Source organism: Mytilus edulis, chromosome 5, assembly GCF_963676685.1.
Source record: "Mytilus edulis chromosome 5, xbMytEdul2.2, whole genome shotgun sequence".
Taxonomy (NCBI): domain Eukaryota; kingdom Metazoa; phylum Mollusca; class Bivalvia; order Mytilida; family Mytilidae; genus Mytilus; species Mytilus edulis.
The window spans coordinates 55,324,175-55,348,754 of NC_092348.1; the positions used below are offsets into that span (position 1 = coordinate 55,324,175).

At 32.5% G+C, this 24,580-nt stretch overlaps 1 protein-coding gene across 1 annotated transcript; it reads right to left on the reverse strand.

Annotated features, from left to right (window-relative positions):
• Positions 1 to 12,248: 12,248 nt before the first annotated feature.
• On the reverse strand, positions 12,249 to 22,988 carry LOC139523972 (uncharacterized). Its single transcript, XM_071318471.1, has 6 exons — positions 22,920 to 22,988; positions 19,105 to 19,181; positions 17,815 to 18,001; positions 16,601 to 16,677; positions 16,179 to 16,247; positions 12,249 to 14,068 (listed from the first exon to the last, which is right to left on the reverse strand). The coding sequence occupies exons 2-6, from the start codon at positions 19,169 to 19,171 to the stop codon at positions 14,034 to 14,036; spliced, it is 435 nt and encodes a 144-aa protein (XP_071174572.1). The 5' UTR covers positions 19,172 to 19,181; positions 22,920 to 22,988; the 3' UTR covers positions 12,249 to 14,033.
• Positions 22,989 to 24,580: the final 1,592 nt, after the last annotated feature.

Here is a 24,580-nt window from a genome sequence, read left to right on the forward strand (position 1 = left end):
TTTTTTAACCTATAACATGAAATCAAACAGACCTATAAAATCAAATGACACGAGGTTATATCTATCATTCACGTTTATATCAGGTTATGTGACCGTCGGTAGTATTCGGAGGTCATCCCGATAGTTCATTAGATGGCCTACACATAGATACACACGAAATTCTGATATATATCATCGAGTACATGCATTGTTTATTAAGACTTATTGTAATTTCGACATACGTTTTAGTATGATATAAATCAAATATGAGAATTTGAGCCAACTCGGTGAATATGATTTTGATAGCTACGATATAGTTTTGATCAAACGGTGATTTTTTTAAAGAAAGTTTGCTTAGTTTAAACATATTTTATTTGCGAAAGTAGGAAAAGGGATTGGACACAAGTTATAACAACATTAGAGACGTCCTCTCCCAATATAAATATAAACACAAAGTACATTAGATAATGGCGAAAAAAAACATAGTAGTAATGCATGTTATACATACTTCAAACAAAAATTAGAAATAAAAATATAAAAAAAACCCAATATAATATAATAAGGAATACTAATGAAACAACTGGACAGGGGTGAAAGGTTGTAAAGTAGAAATTTAGAATGTTAATTGATTGTTTTAAATCTTTGTGTTATTCTGATATAAGATTGTACGGACTCAAAAATGTCTTTGTTTTGCTGAAAAGAAAGGTCACCGTCACCAGCTTATAGAAGCTCAATGGATATAGCATAACTTTCTAATTTTGAAAACAGTATTTCCCTTGCTTCGTTGTGAAAAGCGCACTCTAAAAAATAGTGTATACTAGTATCCTCAACAGGGTGGCCACAGCTGCATGCGGGACTTGGTTTATAAATATATAAATCTAAATTTAAAGAACTGCACATATTTCTCAAACGTGTATGAATGATATTAAATTTTCTATCCCCACAACTAAAAAAGGAAGGTGGCTGTATCAATATGGACTTCATCTTTCGTTTAAAGATATATATATATTCTTGGACGTACGTATGTCGGGGGTAAGGCTATTCCATTCAATAGTAGTGGATGGGAAAAAGGATTTTCTAGTTATGTCTAGTCCGCTATAACCGGGTACTACATAATTATTACTGTTTCGCAAATCGTAGTTAGATACTTGACCAACAAGCGGGGGCATTAAATCACAGAGATAATCAGGGGCAGTCCCATTATGTAAAGAATAGAACATATTGAGCTTTCTGTATTTTCTTCTGTCCACAAGCAATTGCCAGCAAGTTTCAAAATATATAGCTTCCCGACTAGCAAACACGGGCAACCCAGTTACTAACCTCCCTGCTTCTAACTGAACATGTTCTAAATTGTCGGCTTCTTGTTGAGTACAACCATCGCATAACTCACATGCATATTCCATAACGGGTCTTATAAAAGTTAAATATATACGAGCAAGATAATTTCTATTCAATACATATTTCAATTTTTTAAGAACATTTAATCTTGTGCTTGCACACTTTAAAATATTTTCTATATGTGTATGGAATTTACCTTTGGAATCAAAAGTAATCCCTAAGTGTTTATGACAGGAGACAAATTCTACTACTTGGTTTTGAAATTCTATTTCAATATCATCTGGGGAAGTATGACAGGAGAATATCATAGCCTTTGTCTTATTAGGGTTAAAATTAATAAGCCAATCTTTAAACCATACTGAAATTTGTTCTAAATCGCTGTTAAAGACATCCTCTATAGTGTAAGGGTTATTGCTGGAATAAGAAAGAGATATATCATCAGCAAACAATCGAGTTAGACTTGTCAAATTATCAGCTATCATGTCATTTACATAAATGAGAAATAGTAGGGGACCTAATACAGAGCCTTGCGGAACTCCTACATTAGTATTATCAAAAGGCGAATAGGCATTTGAAACAAAAACGCTTTGTTTTCTATTTGAAATATAACTTTCAAACCATTTATACAGATTTCCAGCAATACCATACGCTTTTAGTTTTATTAAGAGGCCACTATGCCATACCCTATCAAAAGCTTTCGAGATATCACATAATATAAGAGATGTTATACAGCGATCATCAAGTGACATGCATATCCTATAGTAAATTTCTATTAGCTAGTGAACGGTAGAATGACCTGGAATAAAACCTGATTGAAATGTGTATAATAACTTGTTTGCTATTAAGTGATTAAATACATTTTTAAACACAATTCTTTCAAAAACTTTACCCACTGCTGATAATAATGAGATTGGTCTATAATTGGAAATCAGTGATTTGTCTCCGGTTTTGAATAACGGCATGACAATAGCTGTTTTCCATTGACTAGGAAACTCTGCCTTTTCAAATGACAAATTAAATAACAATGATAAGGGTACACTGACAGTATAACAAAATATCAATGACTTGATTTGAGTTTATAAAGAAAATACCTATTTTAGAATTTGACCTAGTCAGAAATTCTGGAGATTTATCATTATTTTCATTAATAGTAGATATGGAACAAAAATACTTATTCAAAAGACATACTTTATCGTAATTTTCAGTGACTAATTCGTCATTTTCATTTTTTTAAGTTAAGTGATATGAGTAGAATTACCCGATGTCTTAACTAAATTTTTCCAATACGATTTAGAATTACCAGATGCAAACTCGTCCAACAACCTATTTGCGTTTAAGTAAAATTGATCTTTTGTGTATCGTTTTAAATTATTCACATGATTTGTTTGCTTTTTATATTTATTCAGATCTGGAATACTATTGGACCTACGAGCTTGTTTGTGTAGTCTATCACGTTTACGTATTTCTCTTCGTAGGTCGGAATTAAACCAATTAAAAGAAAGTTTGCATACAAGCTATTATTCACATAGTCAATTTAAATATGTAATAAAACTGAATATACCTTCCGATACAGTTGAAGGACAATTTGTGTCAAAATTTTAAATTTCGGTTTCTTAATTACAAAAAAAAAAAAGAACATTATAACACGTTTTTAAGAAGACAAACAACGTAACGTAACGGTACCCAAATTGCACAGAGTACCCAAATTGCACCTATTTAGCAAAAGTAGCAGCGAAAATCTAACAAGATTTCATAGAGACTAAACAATTTGTATTTTTATGATTTGATACTAAGCACATCTTTCAACATAGGTAAAACTATTTAAATATGCACAAAACGTTCACAGTATTTATCAACAGATGAAGTATTTACTGAAAAAGCAAAATGTACTGAAACGTCGCCATGCGACGTCATCAAAACGTCATCTTTTTAAAATGAGCAAATACAATATTTTACAAGTATCCATTTAAAAAATAATGAAGAGTAAGCATGGACTAATATCCAATTGTTCAAAATATTTGAAGAAATTAAACAAAAGCTCTGTTATTAAACTTTTGACGATGTGAATTTAGGCATGGATGCAATTTGGGTACTCCTCATTTCAGAATCATTGATGGTTTGGAGGTCAGTTTAGACCAATTTTTCTATGATTCCATATGGAATAAAAATCAAATTGGTGTACCTTTATAATAAAGAAGGATACGGCTACAAAATAAACACAGAATGGACATTTTTGTCTTTATCATAAAAAAATGTAGATGAAAAAACTGTCAAAATAGGTGCAATTTGGGTACCGTCACGTTAAACACCTAGAATCTTTACGTCAAGACCATCGTGCATTATTTGTGAAATTAATACGGAATATTTACCAAGAAGGTCTTGGTATCTTCCGGTGAACTTTTTTTAGAAAAAAGGACGAGACGTTCACAGGCACTTGTCTCAGAAAAAAAAATTACCTATATACCTTAATATAACAAATTTAATATACATATATTTCATATACAGGAGTGTGCTCCTTACGAAGAAACTGCTCCAACAGAGTTATAAGGAGGAAAGATTAAAAATGACACTCCGTAAATTTTATTGACACCATCACGAATTGGTTTATTTATACGATCTGTCTGTGTCTAAACTAACTAACGACCTTTTAACCACGTGTTCCACGTTGTAGATTGTGGTTTAACATCTATGTCGTCTATCTGCTGAGTACCAACTATGACCTATTCCTGAATATGACTGTTTATTGCAGAGTGTGAATTCGCATTGCTATACGATGTGTCTCGGTATTTTGTACATCCAAAATTCATGTATTTATTTTTGATGTTTCTGTTATGGTTTCGGTTGAATAATCTGTTATGTCTTATCGTTTGTAGTCCAAATAATTATAAAATTGCCTTTCCATAACATAATTGTCATAAAAATTGTTTGGGCGAGTATTGTGAAATAATTGTATTTAAGTTCGAGATTTCATATTAGTTACGTATAGTAAGATAACACACGGCTATATTTATATGCAAACTATTGGAAATTCATTGTATTTTACAATCATGAATGTCGTCGTACGCTACCGTGGTCACGTTTTTCAAAATTTTGTAGTTTCTTACGGTACCCAAAAATACCTCCTCATACAGGTTATCTTCAACACGAAAAATAAAATTATTGCTTTCTGTGTTATTTGTCAATGATACTTATTATATAGCCGAGAAACTAAATTTATTATATAACGAAAGCTGAATTGATTTAGAATGAAATTCAAAACAGTGTGGCTGTGACCATTGATTGACACATTAAATTCATCCATTGACTGGGACAATTTAGGTGAACGTTTATATGTAACGACCAATGCTCACTATGTACTTTTTAAAGACACTTAAACTGTGGGGTCACCAAAGGTTTTCAACACCTTAAGAAAGTAATTCGAAAAATTGATCAGAAATAACACGATGTTTTGATTTATATCAATTATATAAGGTTATTCCTTATTAATTTTTCGAATTATTTTATAATTAAAGGCGTTAAGAAACCTTTGGTGATCCCACAGTTTAAATGTCTATCGTAGGTACGTCGTGAACAGTGGTCGTTACAGACAAACGTTCACGTAAATTGTCCCAGTCAATGGATGAATTTAATGTGTCAATCAATGGCCACAGCCACACTGTTTTGAATTTCATTCTATATAATTTAAGTATAAGTATTTCATAACTTTAGTAAGACTATTTTTTTCGCTGAAATTTACCACATTTTGAACGAAAGAAAATTTATTGCGTGTTACTTGGACGGATTTTTTTCACTGATTACACCAATAAGACATGGTTCATATGTGTGCAAAATATCTTTCGTGTAATGTCAATCGGTGAGAAGAAAATAGCAATTTAAAACACAAATTTAGTGATAATTCTGCCTTGATTCAAACACGCCTTTTCTCGTACCGTTAATCGTTTTTGTAGCTTACACTATTGTCACTAACTTCATTTCTCTGTTTTGCTAATTGTATGGTCGATTTGTATGTTTTGAATAGTCCAGATAGTTTGAAGATCATTGTTTTGTTTTAGGAAATATTTTTTTATTGTTTTTTTTTAATTGATAGTTTTGTTTTAATTGTAATATACAAATAAAATCCTATGGTCACGTTTCAGACCCGGAATATGGCACACATTCACAGTCCTGTTAAACTATGTCAAGCAAGCCCTAATAGAAGTAGGAGTGAAATACAATGGGATAAGTGTGTTATATGTCAGGGTTCTCCTTCTTAATTGCTTATTAATATGCGAGGAATAAGCATACACAAAAACTTTATCGACGGTATGGGAGCACGGAAAGATCATGTATATTTTAGTATATTGCATGATGCTTCAGACCTAGACCATCTTCGTACTCATGATTACAAAATATTGTACCATCATTCTTGCTACACATCTTACAATAGCAGACGCTATTCTAAAACTGAATCAAGTTTTTGTTTGTTTGTTAAAGTGTTTCCGGTCATATATAGAAGGTCGTCAAATTCCTGACTGTTCTTTGAGTCAGTGAGAACCAGTAGACCATAATCAGATTTCTTGGCGAATTAATTGTTCAGCATCATGGTAGATCAACAGTTACTGTGATACATGAGGAAGTCATTTATCTAGCTAGCCACTTCCAAGTACCCTAATTCTACTCAGACGAAGTCGGTGTAAAAGGAAACAGGGATAGGTTAATAATAAAGTCACAAGATACAGATGTACTGATCTTATGCGTTCATTACTTTCCCTCCATGCAGCATACGCATGAGCTATGGTTTCAAACAGACACTATAACTTGCACACAAAATTTGCGCCGCTATAAAGCTGTCCACGAAATATGTAAAATAGATCATTGCGACCTAAACAAATTGAGCGTAAAATTTTCTGTTCTATGGTCGGGTTGTTATCTCTTTGATATATTACCCATTTCAATTCTCAATTTTACAATTTAAATTTCTCCCTTGTCACACTTCTTCCTTGTGAATCTACTTTTAAACAATATGTAATAAGAGCTTCACTCAAGACATACATTTGATGTCTCCCCTTATAGCAAAACTACCCTATATTCTCCCTTCAGTTCGGATGGACAAAGAAGAATGACTTGTTCCTGTCTATCTTTCAGCATCATTTAATTTTTTTCTTGAAAGAGAAATCTGTTGTGTTTTCAAAGGGTTGAGTTTGCTTTGAACAAAATCTATCATATGTCAAAATGTCAATACTCGTCTGGTTGCAGTTAAAAACATTGATGACGACGAAGATGACACTGTATAACTTAAGATTTCGTTTTCCTGTTTGTACCTTATGAATCGTTGTTAGCTATCAACTGAAAATTAAGCAGTTCATACTATTTTCTAAACAATAAAGAAAACATCTACTCAATTTTGAAATCGTGGGAAATATAGTAATAATCTTTATAGTGGGGAAATATATGTAAGAAAACCAACAAAAAAACCATGCCATATGGTCTATGACCTAGACGTGGATGGTGGGCTTAAACTACAGGAGACCATAGAACGCAGTAGGTTATAGAAAATTGAAAACCATACGTTTAATAATATCTTGCGTCCGAAGCGATTATCTGGATATACCTTCATCAGGAACGCTCAAAGCCAAATATTTGAAATCCGAAGATGTATAAGTACCGAAACCGTTGAAGAGCTATATGTCCAAAATACCTAAAATAATTAGCCAAATCCATCTAAAGCCAACTTTGCCTGAGGGAGTTGAAACCTTATAAGCTTCGATCATAATTTTCGATTTGCCTTTGGTCTTTTTTTTTCGTGTTTTTGCCATGCAGCTTGTATTCATTTTATAAGTTTTTAATGTCCCTATGGTTTCTCACGCCTTTTTCGTTTGTAAAATATATCGGTGCTGTACATAACCCTCTCCCTTATTATATTTTTGGAACATTTGTGAACATTATAGCCAATTGTTGCTAATTTAGTCTTCTGTATATGTAGGGTGGGTTGTTTTACCTGTTTCTAATAGAAGTTTTGTTTTCATAACTTTAATCCTCCTTTTTTTCTCCGTTTGCAGTATTTTTTACTTCTGTAAAGCAAAGTTATTAACAGAGCTTCATTTTCAACCAAAATTTCTTAAAATGTCCTATACCAAGTCAGGAATATGGCAGTTATCAAATAATTCGTTTGGCATGTTGGCGTTTATTTTTGTTGCACTTCAGTGTTTCTGTTGTTTCGTTGTTTTCCTCTTATAGTTGATGTGTTTTCCTCGGTTTTAGTTAGTAACCCTAATTTGTTTTCTCTCAATCGATTTATGACTTTTGAACACCGGTATACTACTGTTGCCTTTATTTAATAAATAATATCAATTGCTTAGATCTTCACAGGACCATATCCTTTAAGTTTGGTTTTCATCAGTTCATACTTTGTTGAAGCACTTTTATAATTAAATTTTACCAATCAGAAAATAGAAAAGGACTCGACGGTCACGGTCATATTTGCTAATGAAAATACACCAAAGTAACAAAACTGGGACATACGTTGGGAATATCTCTGCCAAGTCTGTATTCATTCTTTTCAGTGGTTCGTAAGAAAATATTATAACAGACATTTGAAGAATTCTAATTGATCCCAAAGAAGAACAGATGAACAACAGTCAACAAAATAAGACACATAAATCTTAAAAGAAGATTAAGCTTAACAATACTGAAAAAAATCGGGATTAAAGTCAAGTGTTAACGTTCTGGAAGGTTTTGAAGTGAAAGGATTAGAATGTGCGGTAAAAATACCACCTCCTCCCCTTTGAATAAAGTGGGTCTCACTGGGGTCTAAGCGTGACGCGAGATTGACGATTTTTCGCAAGCGGGACACGTGAAAATCAAATTATTGTGCCGTGAAAACAGGAAATGAAGTATAGCGGGACACGGGAAATAACAAAACTAGAGGCTCTCAAGAGCCTGTGTCTCTCACCTTGGTCTATGTGCATATTAAACAATGGACACAGATAAATTCATAACAAAATTGTGTTTTGATGATGGTGATGTGTTTGTACATCTTACTTTACTGAAAATTCTTGTTGCTACAATTATCTCTATCTATAATGAACTTGGCCCAGTAATTACAGTGGAAAATATTTTCAAAAAATCTACAAAAAATTATGAAAAATGTTAAAAATTGACTATAAAGGGCAGTAACTCCTAAAGGGGTCAACTGACCATATCGGTCGTGTTTACTTATTTGTAAATCTTACTTTGCTGAACATTATTGCTGTTTACTGTTTATCTCTATCTATAATATTATTCAAAATAATAACCAAAAACAGCAAAATTTCCTTAAAATTACCAATTCAGGGGCAGCAACCCAACAACGGGGCGTTCGATTCTTCTGAAAATTTCTGGGCAGATAGATCTTGACCTGATAAACAATTTTACCCCCATGACAGATTTGCTCTAAATGCTTTGGTTTTTGAGTTATAAGCCAAAAACTGCCTTTTACCCCTATTTTCTATTTTTAGCCATGGCGGCCATCTTGGTTGGTTGACCGGGTTACCGGACACAGTTTTTAAACTAACTACCCCAATGATGATTGAGACCAAGTTTGGTTTAATTTGGCCCAGTAGTTTCAGAGGAGAAGATTTTTGTAAAAGATTACTAAGATTTACGAAAAATGGTTAAAAATTGACTATAAAGGGCAATAACTCCTAAAGGGGTCAACTGACCATTTCGGTCGTGTTGACTTATTTGTAAATCTTACTTTGCTGAACATTATTGCTGTTTACAGTTTATCTCTATCTATAATATTATTCAAGATAATAACCAAAAACAGCAAAATTTCCTTAATATTACCAATTCAGGGGCAGCAACCCAACAACGGGTTATTCAATTCATCTGAAATTTTCAGGGCAGATAGATCTTGACCTGATTAACAATTTAACCCTGTCAGATTTGCTCTAAATGCTTTGGTTTTTGAGTTATAAGCCAAAAACTGCATTTTACCTCTATGTTCTATTTTTAGCCATGGCGGCCATCCTGGTTGGTTGACCGGGTCACCGGACACAATTTTTAAACTATATACCCAAATGATGATTGTGGCCAAGTTTGATTAAATTTGGCCCAGTAGTTTCAGAGGAGAAGATTTTTGTAAAAGTTAACGACGCCGGGCGAAGCCGGACGCCGGACGCAAAGTGATGAGAAAAGCTCACTTGGCCCTGTGGACCAGGTGAGCTAAAAATGAGAACTGCTTACGTACATAGTATAAGCGGGATACGGGAATCTGACAACACAGTAAGCGGGATCCAAGATCAGAACCCCAAATGAGACCCCCAATAAAGAAAACAAGACGATGGAAAACTGCGTGATCATAATACATAATTACATAATACTTCACATTTAACCTCAAGAAAATGGCTATAATTTATATATTTGAGTTTTACTATAAAATCACGATCGGATAACTTCGACAAAAAACACAAAAATTAGATAGCAGCCAAAGTTTTGGACCAACAGTAGATGAATGAAATGCATTTTGTCGATTATACGTTACAGATTCGTTATATTTATAGGGAAAAAAACGTACACAGAGAACATTTTATTAAGTATAATTATATACATTTCAATGGTTTTCTTAGCATTTCAATCACCAGAGATTCGTTAAATATGGCTTTAAGGTAGTGTACTGGTGCTAAGTCCAGCTATAAAATAGACAACAATAGGGACGAGAGAATCAACTGAAAATCAATGATGATTGTGGCCAAGTTTGATTAAATTTGCCCCAGTAGTTTCAGAGGAGAAGATTTTTGTAAAAGTTAACGACGACGGACGACGCCGGACGCCGGACGCAAAGTGATGAGAACTGCTTACGTACATAGTATAAGCGGGATACGGGAATCTGACAACACAGTAAACGGGATCCAAGATCAGAACCCCAAATGAGACCCCCAATAAAGAAAACAAGACGATGGAAAACTGCGTGATCATATTTATTTCATATTTCCTGTATTAATATCCACTTTCCTATATCCTGAGTCACCAAGTTGACTGGGTAATCATATCACTGACGTCTCATATACCTATAACGTCTGTTTGACGTTTGAACTTTGCAGTATCGTCCATTATCATATGGCTCAGAATCTGAACAATGAACTTGTTTTTCGTTGGTTTTTGGACATGTAGACGGCAAATTGCAACCAATTGGTCGAGTCCTGTCAAATGACGACGGTTGATCTAACGACATGAAAAATACAAATCATACCGTTGACAAACAGGAAATACAATAATGCGCAGCAGTATGTGCAGTAATGAGATAATTTTATTTCGATGTGGTTTATGCTTTTAAAAGAAAAGGATTTGAGTAACACAGTATTTGATATCAAAGTCACATAATACTTCACATTTAACCTCAAGAAAATGGCTATAATTTATATATTTGAGTTTTACTATAAAATCACGATCGGATAACTTCGACAAAAAACACAAAAATTAGATAGCAGCCAAAGTTTTGGACCAACAGTAGATGAATGAAATGCATTTTGTCGATTATACGTTACAGATTCGTTATATTTATAGGGAAAAAAAACGTACACAGAGAACATTTTATTAAGTATAATTATATACATTTCAATGGTTTTCTTAGCATTTCAATCACCAGAGATTCGTTAAATATGGCTTTAAGGTAGTGTACTGGTGCTAAGTCCAGCTATAAAATAGACAACAATAGGGACGAGAGAATCAACTGAAAATCAATGATGATTGTGGCCAAGTTTGATTAAATTTGGCCCAGTAGTTTCAGAGGAGAAGATTTTTGTAAAAGTTAACGACGACGGACGACGCCGGACGCCGGACGCAAAGTGATGAGAACTGCTTACGTACATAGTATAAGCGGGATACGGGAATCTGACAACACAGTAAGCGGGATCCAAGATTAGAACCCCAAATGAGACCCCCAATAAAGAAAACAAGACGATGGAAAACTGCGTGATCATATTTATTTCATATTTCCTGTATTAATATCCACTTTCCTATATCCTGAGTCACCAAGTTGACTGGGTAATCATATCACTGACGTCTCATATACCTATAACGTCTGTTTGACGTTTGAACTTTGCAGTATCGTCCATTATCATATGGCTCAGAATCTGAACAATGAACTTGTTTTTCGTTGGTTTTTGGACATGTAGACGGCAAATTGCAACCAATTGGTCGAGTCCTGTCAAATGACGACGGTTGATCTAACGACATGAAAAATACAAATCATACCGTTGACAAACAGGAAATACAATAATGCGCAGCAGTATGTGCAGTAATGAGATAATTTTATTTCGATGTGGTTTATGCTTTTAAAAGAAAAGGATTTGAGTAACACAGTATTTGATATCAAAGTCACATAATACTTCACATTTAACCTCAAGAAAATGGCTATAATTTATATATTTGAGTTTTACTATAAAATCACGATCGGATAACTTCGACAAAAAACACAAAAATTAGATAGCAGCCAAAGTTTTGGACCAACAGTAGATGAATGAAATGCATTTTGTCGATTATACGTTACAGATTCGTTATATTTATAGGGAAAAAAAACGTACACAGAGAACATTTTATTAAGTATAATTATATACATTTCAATGGTTTTCTTAGCATTTCAATCACCAGAGATTCGTTAAATATGGCTTTAAGGTAGTGTACTGGTGCTAAGTCCAGCTATAAAATAGACAACAATAGGGACGAGAGAATCAACTGAAAATCAATGATGATTGTAGCCAAGTTTGATTAAATTTGGCCCAGTAGTTTCAGAGGAGAAGATTTTTGTAAAAGTTAACGACGACGGACGACGCCGGACGCCGGACGCAAAGTGATGAGAACTGCTTACGTACATAGTATAAGCGGGATACGGGAATCTGACAACACAGTAAGCGGGATCCAAGATTAGAACCCCAAATGAGACCCCCAATAAAGAAAACAAGACGATGGAAAACTGCGTGATCATATTTATTTCATATTTCCTGTATTAATATCCACTTTCCTATATCCTGAGTCACCAAGTTGACTGGGTAATCATATCACTGACGTCTCATATACCTATAACGTCTGTTTGACGTTTGAACTTTGCAGTATCGTCCATTATCATATGGCTCAGAATCTGAACAATGAACTTGTTTTTCGTTGGTTTTTGGACATGTAGACGGCAAATTGCAACCAATTGGTCGAGTCCTGTCAAATGACGACGGTTGATCTAACGACATGAAAAATACAAATCATACCGTTGACAAACAGGAAATACAATAATGCGCAGCAGTATGTGCAGTAATGAGATAATTTTATTTCGATGTGGTTTATGCTTTTAAAAGAAAAGGATTTGAGTAACACAGTATTTGATATCAAAGTCACATAATACTTCACATTTAACCTCAAGAAAATGGCTATAATTTATATATTTGAGTTTTACTATAAAATCACGATCGGATAACTTCGACAAAAAACACAAAAATTAGATAGCAGCCAAAGTTTTGGACCAACAGTAGATGAATGAAATGCATTTTGTCGATTATACGTTACAGATTCGTTATATTTATAGGGAAAAAAAACGTACACAGAGAACATTTTATTAAGTATAATTATATACATTTCAATGGTTTTCTTAGCATTTCAATCACCAGAGATTCGTTAAATATGGCTTTAAGGTAGTGTACTGGTGCTAAGTCCAGCTATAAAATAGACAACAATAGGGACGAGAGAATCAACTGAAAATCAAATAAAGTGAGATAAAGCGCTTTCACAGGGTACGTAACGCTTAATATGCATGCATATAAAACCACTCAAATCAAAATAGTTGGAAAGCCAAATCAAATACGAAGTCGAGTAGCATTAAAAACTGAAAATTACAAAAAGTTGTGCCAAAATAAAGCTAAGGCAATCTATACCTAGGGGAGAAAAAATAGAGTTTTAAATTATTCAACATTTTATAAACATTACACACCGAAAATTCTAAAAATGTTGAGCCAAATAAGGCTAATGTAATATGAACCATGGGGTATAAATACAGCAATTCATTCAAAATAGTTCACGGAAGACGCTAATATCCCGGATCATTCGCTGGAGACATGTACTCGGGTAAATTTGAGACTGGACACATGTCTTTTCCTGACGTCTTATCTTTAACTCAGAAAAAGACTGTTCACTGAACAATGTGCAAGTTCACAAATCATTACATTCTTATCTTTTATTTCGTATTTGTTATATTTTATAATCCATCCTACGGAGTTCCCATTTGCAGTAGATCACATATGGAATTTCTATAAAAAGCTTTTGCTAATTTTTTTTACGTGCATACAAAGCATCTGATTTAACTCTTTCATTCCGACCTTGACGTGGTGTGTTTATGAACTTCTTATAGCGTAACGAACCTAAATTCATGCTAAACTGGAAACAATTTTTGTCACATAGAACAAAAAATTAAATTGTAACATTGGTGTGAAAAAAGAAAGAAAAGTGCAATTTCTTAATCTAGAAACGCTTTATTGTTTTGAAATTGTTACTTTAAAACCAGTTTCAATGACAATCCAAGAATAAAAATATAACAACAGCAAAAAGTAAGATAACAAAAATACCGAACTCCAAATGATAATTATAGACAGTCATTGCAAGAAAAAAGTATTTGCATGTATTAAATTCAGTTCAGTTTCTTGTATATTCCTCCATTAATTGTGGAGCACTACCCAAAGGATATAATTTTGGCAACTATATACACCTAAAATTTATTAAGCTAAAATGAATATATGATACTTACTTTGAACTGTTCGGAAAAGAAATATTGATTATTCAACGAAATTGACACATACACCCATAAAAAGGTTAGAGGACATAAAGTCCTATAATCAGTAATTCAGATAGATGGTTGGTGGCTTAAATACAAACATATAATACTGATGTGTATTAAAACACGTACATCACTATAAGATGGCAAGAAGTTTGAAGTGTGTCCTGTTAATCAATAATTTACACAATACATGTAGCAAAGGTATGGTCATTATTTTAATGGTACAACGCAATCAAACATACTATATATATATCTGAATTATTTTATGTTACACATATCCTTATTTTTAGATATATCATTAGTTATCTTGGTGTAATCAGGGGTGTACAGAATTCCGTACACCCCTGATTACACCAAGATAACGAATTTATTTCTTATGAACATTTCCTTTACTCATTTTGAAACCAGGATGTAAAATTGAAAAAATGGTAATGAAAAATTTACAGTGTAACATTTTTTCAATGTCCATGTTGCTGCGCATGGTAAAATACTTTTTACTTAATTTTTTGAAAAAATCAGAAAAATTTTGCGTTCTTTGAGTTTTCCGGAAAATTTTTTTTTTTAAATATTTTTGAAATTTTTTTTTTTTTTTTTTTTTTTTTGAAATTTTAACATTTTTTTTTTTTTTTATTTTGGCAAAAAAAAATTTATAAAATGTTCTGAAATTTTTGGCAATTTTTTTTTTTTTATCCCGGCGTGAACCAGGGTGGGGTGTTATTTACACCAGGGTAATTAACCAATCAGATTGCAGTATATTTTTGCTGCATAAGAAATAATATTAGTTATCTTGGTATAATCAGGGGTGTACAGAATTTTACACCGTTGTTGAAAATTCATACACCCTGAGGCGCAGCCGAATGGGTGTATGAATTTTCAACAACGGTGTAAAATTCTTTGCACCCCTGATTACACCAAGATAACGAATTTATTTCTTATGAACAATCCCTTTACTCATTTTAAAATCAGGATGTAAAATTGTAAAAATGGTGTTTAAAATTTTCCAGCGTAATACTTTTTCAATGTCCATGATTCTGCAAATTGTCAAATACTTTTTTACTTTATTTTTGAAAAAAATCAGGAAATTTTTGTGTTCTTTTGAGTTTACAAAAAAATTAAAAAATTTAATATTTTTTTTTTATTTTTTTAAATTATTTTTTTATTTTTTTATTTTTTAGCATTTTATTAATATTTTTTTCTTCTAAATTTTCTATTTTTCTTTATTTTGGCCAATTTTTTTTTTATTTTTTTTTTTATAGTTGAAGGCTATATCAGTGATTGTGTATTTTTTTCCGTTCTAATGAGATTGAGAATCTAAGTGTGGTCAAGTGTCATTGTAAGAATTCGTAACACGTTCCATGATGTGGTTTTACACACGTTCTTAACCTAACATTAAACGGGTTTGTTTATTATTTGCCGTATACTAAATTATGCTCTATTTTTTGGAACACATAGTTCATAGTGTATAATAGATTTATGAATGTATAAACTGCCTCAAACAAGCCTGTATTTTATTTGTTAAGGCCGTTATTGGATGTGGCGCTGGAAATGTTTCATTCGGATATCATTCTGTTTGGTGGACAAATTGATGGCAAAAAAATCATGGAACGTGTTACCAATTCTTACAATGACACTTGACCACACTTAGATTCTCAATCTCATTAGAACGGAAAAAAATACACAATCACTGATATAGCCTTCAACTATAAAATTCATGTGTAAGGGCTTTGTTTCGTTAGGAATTATCCTGCAATCTAACATTGACCCTCGCATGTTCAGTGATTCATAAACTCCTAGTCAGTATCTGATGTTCTAAAATAAACGACTTGACACGGAATATAAAGTGGAAGATGTAATGAATAATAGATGTAAACGGCGATTAAAATAGTACCGCTCCCTCATATTTTTAGACGGGTATCTGTATCCGTGTTATGTATTCGCTACTGAAATTTTAATTGTCATTTTGTTTGTAATACTTAAATAAATATTTCGACAAACTCGATAACTGCTCCCGTATCCAGTACGGTACCAGTTGTTATCAGGATATAAAGTTCATAGAATATAGAGAAAAAATATCACGATTTCTTACCTGAAGAATAAAATGGCCCAACAAATTTTGACCCATCACACAGCTCGCAAAAAGACATAGTGTCACTTTCTGCAAAATCAAGTTTCATTTTGATTAATTAGCAGATGACTTTTTAAAAAAGCGTTTCATTTTAGAGAGATAAATAAATAATTGATTGTTTACTATTAGGATTTTTGTCTTCTTCAGTATTATATATGTCTTGCAAAATCTGTCTTCACTGATCTTGTTGGGACTTGAACAAGTTATCATGGCTTATTATATCAAGGTGTGGTTGTATTTTGAATAAAATTATTTGTTTGCCATAAGATCATCAACAAAGTTTTGCAGTGTGAAAATAATTCGGTATTGAAATCACCTAATGATAAGAACAAGTTTTGAAAAGTTTTTATAATATAACGTGTTATATTTAACATAGCATTTACCTTTGCCGATAAAGTAGTACCAGTCGGTATCCGATATTTTCAAAAACTTGAGGCAGTAGAATTTTCTTTTTTCCTTTCTATCAAACAAAAATAGTAATAAGTGTTATGCTGCATCAAATTCAGTATATTGGAATGTTTCATTATATAATAATTCTATCTGTATATATCTTTTGTTATGCATGCATCCCGATGCAATTTAATGCATTGCCATCTTTGTCGCTAAAACATTACTTCATAATGACTTATACATTTCATAAAATGAAACATCTCTAAAATTAAAATTTGCAAAATGTTAAAAACAATTTTCATGAGGCATATCAAAGATACAAAAAAGATTTATACAATATTAGGAATATGACTCGTTTGATGTGTTTGAGCTTTTGATTTTGCCATTTGATTAGGGACTTTCCGTTTTGAATGTTCCTCGGCGTTAGGTTTTTTTTTGGGGGGGGGAGGGGGAGATTTTACTTTTTCCCACCGCTAAGTTTGCATAATAATAATAATTAAAAAAAATCATGCCCTCTGCTTGGATATTCACAGCATTTTTTGGACGAAATCTGGTAAATAGTTCGACTTTAGTGACTCTTAAATAAAAAAAAAGATTATTGCCTTAAACATTTCAAATAAAGATATCCTTCGATTTATTTATTATATCTGCAATCATCCTTAGATCGGTTGCTTGTGTCTTAATTAGTCAAGCCTTTTTCAACTGATTCCTATAGTTAGTTCTCATGATGTGCTGTTATACAACGGTCACAGGTTAAGGGACGATTGAGCACAAGCAAACACGTGTAAACTGCCCCACCACATTATGTCATTGTGTGTGTTTGTTCGAAGTCAGAAGCCTGTAGTCATTATTAATTTTTGTTTAGTGTTTTATACATTAATCCAGGTTTTTTGTTGATTTTTGGTTTGTTTACTTTACGGTATGGGTTTTGCTCAATGTTAAATGTCGTTCGGTGACAAATATTTTCTTGCATCTACGTTACATTTTTGTCTCTGGTGGATAGTTGTTTGATTGCCAACCATATCATAACTTATTTTATACATTGAGAGTTGGTTTTCTTTGAATTAAATTGCGTAATAGGGTTTGGCCATCATGTGGCCAGGCTATACAGATAGCGATCAATGTTTATATATTTAACAGTGATTTGTATTTTAATGACTGCCAAGACTGACATTTACTCTACATTTTCTGTTATATGCAATCATACCTTAACAGAAAGAAAGGCCCCTGTCTCATGATGCATTCAGAGGTTGTTGTCTGATGTCCTATTGGTCGAGATAAGTTTGTGATAACACCACTGGATGGATTATTGAGAATCCAAATACCCTCCAACTCAAACAGAAGTGGTATATTTTCTCTCCATGCACATGGATATAAGCATCGTGGTAGCCTATCTGCGAAGAAAAATAACATCTGTTATGAGTTTAGAAGGATATCAGGTGGATGACAATACAAAATGAATTGCAATGTAGAAATGGCGAATATGTGCGTGGGGGCAAGTCAGTTGTTGGATTTGGTTGGAGTTGGCAGATAGGGAGTGAACAGGTAGGTAGAAAGAATTCAAGAATGATAGGTTTGCACGAATTGAGATTATTACATAGGTTGGTTCGTACGTTTGAAAGAATTAATGATGTTTACTGCTCTTGAATATTTTTTTATTTCTGGTCAGATATTCGGAACCCCCTAGTTTTATCGATGTAGTGGCAAAACAGTACTTTTCCTTTCAAAATTGGATTACAGATAGTTTTAATAACCATTTTTGAAAATCTTGTTAAACCTTTTTTATTTTTTCATAGTTTTTAAAAGAAAAAAAGGTGCCAATGTTAAATGCATGAAAAATTTAGAGAAAATTGTTTCCCGCCAAATTATCAAATGTTCATATCTAAAAAAACAAGGACACGGACCTGTCATTTTTTTTTTACTTTTTCAGTTATATTATTTACATACTATCAATTGGTAACAGTTTTTTTTTAAATTTGGTTATTTTGAAACAGAAGAGTGAAATACTTTAAAAGATAAAGGATATGAAAGGGACTCTGAACCATAAATGAGAACCAAAACTCAATTTAAAAAATCCGCGCTTGTCTGGATTTGCCCTATCCGAAACTCTCAAACCAAATAAAAAACGGTAAGATATGACATCGGACGACAACTGTTGCAGAAACTTACTTGGTTCCAACCCAACTATGACATTGAAAGGAAATGTGAACTTGTGAATTATCTTTATTTGTGTTATAACACTGTATACACAAGGGTCTGAAATTACAGACTTACATTATTTGTTACGTCTTTGTATGTACATGAAAGTACTGTGACGTTATAAAATTTCAGATGTTCTACTGTTTGGATAATTTGGCATAAAAGAACATACTTCAAATTACTAACCTTAAATTTTCAAGTACTGTTTCTTAGTCCACTAATCGAGAATACAACAGGGTAAGGTTGTTTGAGATTTCATATAGTTCAATCCCAAGCCATATTAATTTCCTTTACCTACCTGCATAACGGGTAAGAACAACACCGGCCATGACCAACATAATTAAAGGAAGTTTGAAACCCATCATAACTGGTTGGCTGAAAATAAAGCATAATGGAAGATTGTAATCGTATAAACATAAGTTCCAGGCTTAAGGATGTTTGCTCCTCCATTTTTTGATTTTTTGCCAGATTTTCAGAATCCTCTGGTTTTATCCATGTATTGTCATTGTAAAATTTTGCCCACTAACCCTACTTTTCTTTTCATTATTTTATTACATAAAGTTTAAAAAGCCATATTTCAAAATTTTATAAAATTCTTGTTATTTTTTCATATTTAGGTGCTAATGTTAAATATATGAAAAATCTAGAGAGAATTATTTCCCGCCAAATTTTCAACGGCTTATATCTCGAAAATGAGCACACGGACCCTCCATTTTTTTCTACTTTTTGAGTTACTTTATCAATATACTATCAATTCATAATAGTCTTTTAAAAAGCTTGGTATTTTTTAACAGAGTAGCGAACATCCTTAACAACAAATGTTTTACAGTCATTAAATTTAATACAGTATATTTCAATGAAGAACAACTTGGATTTATGAACTGGTTTTTGGTGGGGTTGTGGGGTTTATGCATGTTGTTCAGTCTTTAGTTTTTTTTGTTGTGTTTTCTATTATGTTGTTTGCCTTTTGGTCTTTTTCTTGTTTTTGCCATGGCGGTGGCATATTTTCGACTTATGAGTTTGCAGATACTTTTGATATCGTTCGCCTCTCTTATATATTAAATATAATATCGTGAATATTCAAAACATTTTCATAATTTAGATTCTCATTTTATTGATCTTTTTGTTGGTAAATTGGATAAAGAAATGGGTAAATTTGTCTTTTTTCAAGCATCCTAATACTTTAAATGATGCTATCTAATTGGCAACAGAGTTTGAGTCTGGTAATATGTCAATTGTCAATGTTAAAAGTCAAGTTAAAGAAAGTAAAGAAAATTGTTACGGGAGATGTTTAAAAGCTGATTTGATAAAATTGTTAAATTTATAAAGAAATTAATAAACAAGAAATCCAAGGATAAACGATGTTTTAATTGCTCCATATTTGGGCATATCAGAGCTAATTGTCCAAATAAGGTTTGCAAGAATGTAAATTCAGTAGTTGTTTTAACTGTTCCATATTTGGGCATATCAGAGCTACATGTAATTGTCCAAATAAGGTTTGCAATAATGTAAATTCAGTAGTTGTTTTAATTGTTCCATATTTGGGCATATCAGAGCTAATTGTCCAAATAAGGTTTGCAAGAATGTAAATTCAGTAGTTGTTTTAATTGTTCCATATTTGGGCATATCAGAGCTAATTGTCCAAATAAGGTTTGCAAGAATGTAAATTCAGTAGTTGTTTGTCAACCAATTCAGTTTCTTCTTTCAATGTTTAATTCGGTTTGATTTGAATAGCTATTTTTCTAATAACTTGATTACCAGCGTGGATTAATTTTCTTGTTTGAGGAATAAGCCAGTTGGAGTTGGATCTTGTTTGTCAACTTTTACATTTTTTTACCTGCAACAATTTCAGTATCCGCAAAAGATATATTTAGTTGGGATTTTAGAATCCACAAAAATAAAAACCGCCAAAATGTTTCGTATACTTTGTTGCCCCTAAATCGCGAAATATTATCCCCAAGAAAATAACCCGCTATACGATATTAGACAAGTAGTTTCAATCTACCATCAAGTCTCGGGAAGGAGTATGTTTTCCAAGCTATAGATCAATTGGTTTGAGTCATATTTTTCTTTAATATTAATTCTGACCAAACATCTCGACTGCGAGCTAAAATTTAAAGCGAGTTTGCAAGTGACACACAATTTATATATAGTACACAGGTGAGGTGTTTTTATTTTATGTTATTAATATTACTTTTACCGTTAAGTCTGTTTTTTTGTGATATCCATTTGACGTGACTCTGTACTTATGTATCCCGTCATACTTGGACCGACAAAATTATTTTATATCTACCTGTGTGACGTCAAACGCGCGATTCTATGCCACTACTTTAAAAAATCTTTCAATCCTTTATGGGTGGATTTTACATAGATAAATAAAATCGTATAATAAGAAAGCAAAATGAGGATGTTTAATTTGATGTATTCCTTTTTGTGCTTCTTTGTTACATTTGTTTGTTTTTATAGTGATTAAGATGATAACACAATGTTGACTGCTGTACCCCTATTTTTGACATTTTTACCTATTGTGTCTATTTGTTTTGTTCACACATCGTTGTCGATATAATGGAATTTGATGAGACTGTCATACAAGTGAGATGTTTAGCTAGCTATAAAACCAGGTTCAATCCACCATTTTCTACATAAGAAAATGCCTGTACCAAGTCAGGAATATGACAGTTGTTATCCATTCGTTTGATGTGTTTGAGCTTTTTTTTTGCCATTTGATTAGGGACTTTCCTTTTTGAATTTTCCTCGGAGTTCAGTATTTTTGTGATTTTACTATTTTCACACCTAAATGGTTTTACTTTAAACAGCTCGATCAAAGTTCGTATATGACGGCAATTGCAATGTTATATCTTATGAGTTTTTCTTTTCCAGAAAGAAGATTTACGTAGACATAGTAAAGATGAAATTCTTGTCGGATTTCCTACAAAAACAGGACGCACCAGTTAATGGACTTTTGTTAGCGCCTCTTCATAGTAATGGGTTCGATTAGGTATTTATAAAAAAAATTATAACCCTCAATTGGTTTTCCTTGCAGAAACAAAGTTCATTTGAACTTTAAATCCCAAGAATTTGATAACAAGTGACTAATTCAGAAAAATATTAGATGTCTACACAAACATTATCAGGCAAACAAAAAATTATAGAAATGTGTGTTTACGGTACCACTACCTACACTAATTTTTGATAGCCTACCCTAATTTTTATCACTGAAAATGGGGGATCTATATTTTGAACTGCATATTCTGTATTGTTCCTTTAAGATAGAAATAGCGATTTTCTTTTTGTTGAACCGATAGCTTTATGCAGAAAAGTGCCAACACGTATTATGTAAAACAGAGTAAAAACTATTCTGACCAATAAAAAAACAAATTTGAAAATTGGCTGCTGAACAGTATAATAAACTCATCATAGATACCAGGATTAAAATTTTATATATACGCCAGACGCGCGTTTCGTCCACAAAAGACTCATCAGTGACACTCGAATAAAAAATGTAGGTTAATGCAATACCAGATCCGATACCGGAACTGAATGAGTTCTAAATAAAGTTCCTATTATGGGTTTGACGATCATTTTTTTTTTAAATTGCCCCCTACCAACCCTATGATGAGTATGCCGCCTACTTTACTGCCAAAAACAAAATAAAAAAACCCAACAAAAACTAAATGAAAGCTTAGCGGCAATACCGTTTCTGCGCTTAACTATGAAGTTAATACTAATATGGGCTGTTTATGTTCTTGATTACTCAAAATGGTCTTGCACAGTCGGTGAAAGTATATAAATATATAACATGTATAAACAACATCACCATCAATTTAAAAAAATGGCCGAGATGTTCATCTTCTTGCATATCCAGCATATATTTGTTTCTATTACTGAAGAAATCCTCACACTTCTTACCGACCATCCCTATAAGAACATACCTATTGTATTAAATATGACTTACTACTAATCACATTGAATGGTACATATTTTACCTCACCAGATGCAAATAAAAAAAAACTATCTTCGTGATCCTCTGGGCCATATATGAAAAACAAAACCTACTAGAAGCGTTAGTTGGAGAATTAATATAATCGAAAAGTACTGAAAATATAACCAAACCTGGAATAACAGCAAATGAGGGAGAAACATTCCTTAATTTTAAATGAACCGAGGTACTTAGCTACTGGACTTGTTATACTCTCGGAGACTAACAGTCTGCAAATAGAATTATCAATTCAATGGTAGTAATCAAATCAAACTACCCAAAAACTTTACCGAACCAAATGCCTATTTCAACAATCGTTGTCTCTTCAGTGTTGCAAGCAGAAAAAAATATTGAAAACCAAAACGTAATAGAAACGTTGGAGATCTGATATATATCGAAAAGAACTAAACGTACTGCAATAAACTGAAAAAAAAGGCTTCAAGTTGCACAAAATTGATATAAATCAACTCATATCTAAGTTATTATCAATAATTATTACCTTTAGACTACAAATACGTCTGTTGCTATCGACTCCTAGAAATCAGCTATATAAATAATATATACTAAAAATTTACATTTTATACCTTTGCTGAGTAGCAATTGTACTTTAATTTTTCTAGACCTTGTCACACAAGCTGGTACGCATCTATAAATAGCCTACGTGGAAGTGATCACTATATTTTTTAAAAAGAAATTAATTACGCATGCATTTGGTAAAAACAATAAATCGCATATACATGCATATTGTCCTTGATTTATTTCTTAATATTTTATTAACTGTAATCAATTTGTTAAAGCAGTTAACTTAATAATTCACAGATTTGGAAAATGACTACAGAACCATAACATACATTTGTTATGTTTAGTTCTAAAAAAGATGTAGATTTTTATGCCCCACCTACGATAGTAGAGGGGCATTATGTTTTCTGGTCTGTGCCTCCGTGCGTCCGTCTGTGCGTCCGTCCGTCCTTTCGCTTCAGGTTAAAGTTTTTGGTCAAGGTAGTTTTTGAAGAAGTTGAAGTCCAATCAACTTGAAACTTAGTACACATGTTCCCCATGATAAGATATTTCTAATTTTAATGCCAAATTTTAGTTTTGACCCCAATTTCATGGTCCACTGAACATAGAAAATGATATTGTGAAGTTCAGGTTAAAGTTTTTGGTCAATGTAGTTTTTGATGAAGTTAAAGTTACATCAACTTGAAACTTAGTACACATGTTCCCTATGATATGATCTTTCTAATTATAATTCCAAATTATAATTTTGACCCCAATTTCACGGTCCACTGAACATAGAAAATGATAGTGCGAGTGGGGCATCCGTGTACTATGGACACATTCTTGTTCTATATCTTTTAATCCTTCTCCTGCTAAGTAAATTTGTTAATTTGATAACAGACAAATACAGTGATCAGTTTCTTTCAGTGTTGTATTTTACCCTATACGAAAAGGTCCAAACAATTCTTATAATCAATGACGTCATTTAGTCCAATGAAAAAAATGGAAAAGTGCAGAAATTGGGATTGCAAAACTATTTTCTATTTACCGAAGTCTTGATAGAAAACCAATCAAATACGAAGTGGGAGCAAAAAAGTTGTTTAGACAGTTTATTTACCGGAGTCTTGAAACTGTCTATACAACTTTTTTTAAGAAAAAAATATTGAGATAAAACAATTGGTTTTGAACGTTGTTCGTCAGGAAATTGATCCGCATGGTAACTGTTATATGAGTTTATATGTACTATAACTTCTTACGTAGATCAGTGTGATTTACTGATCTATAACAACTTACTCAA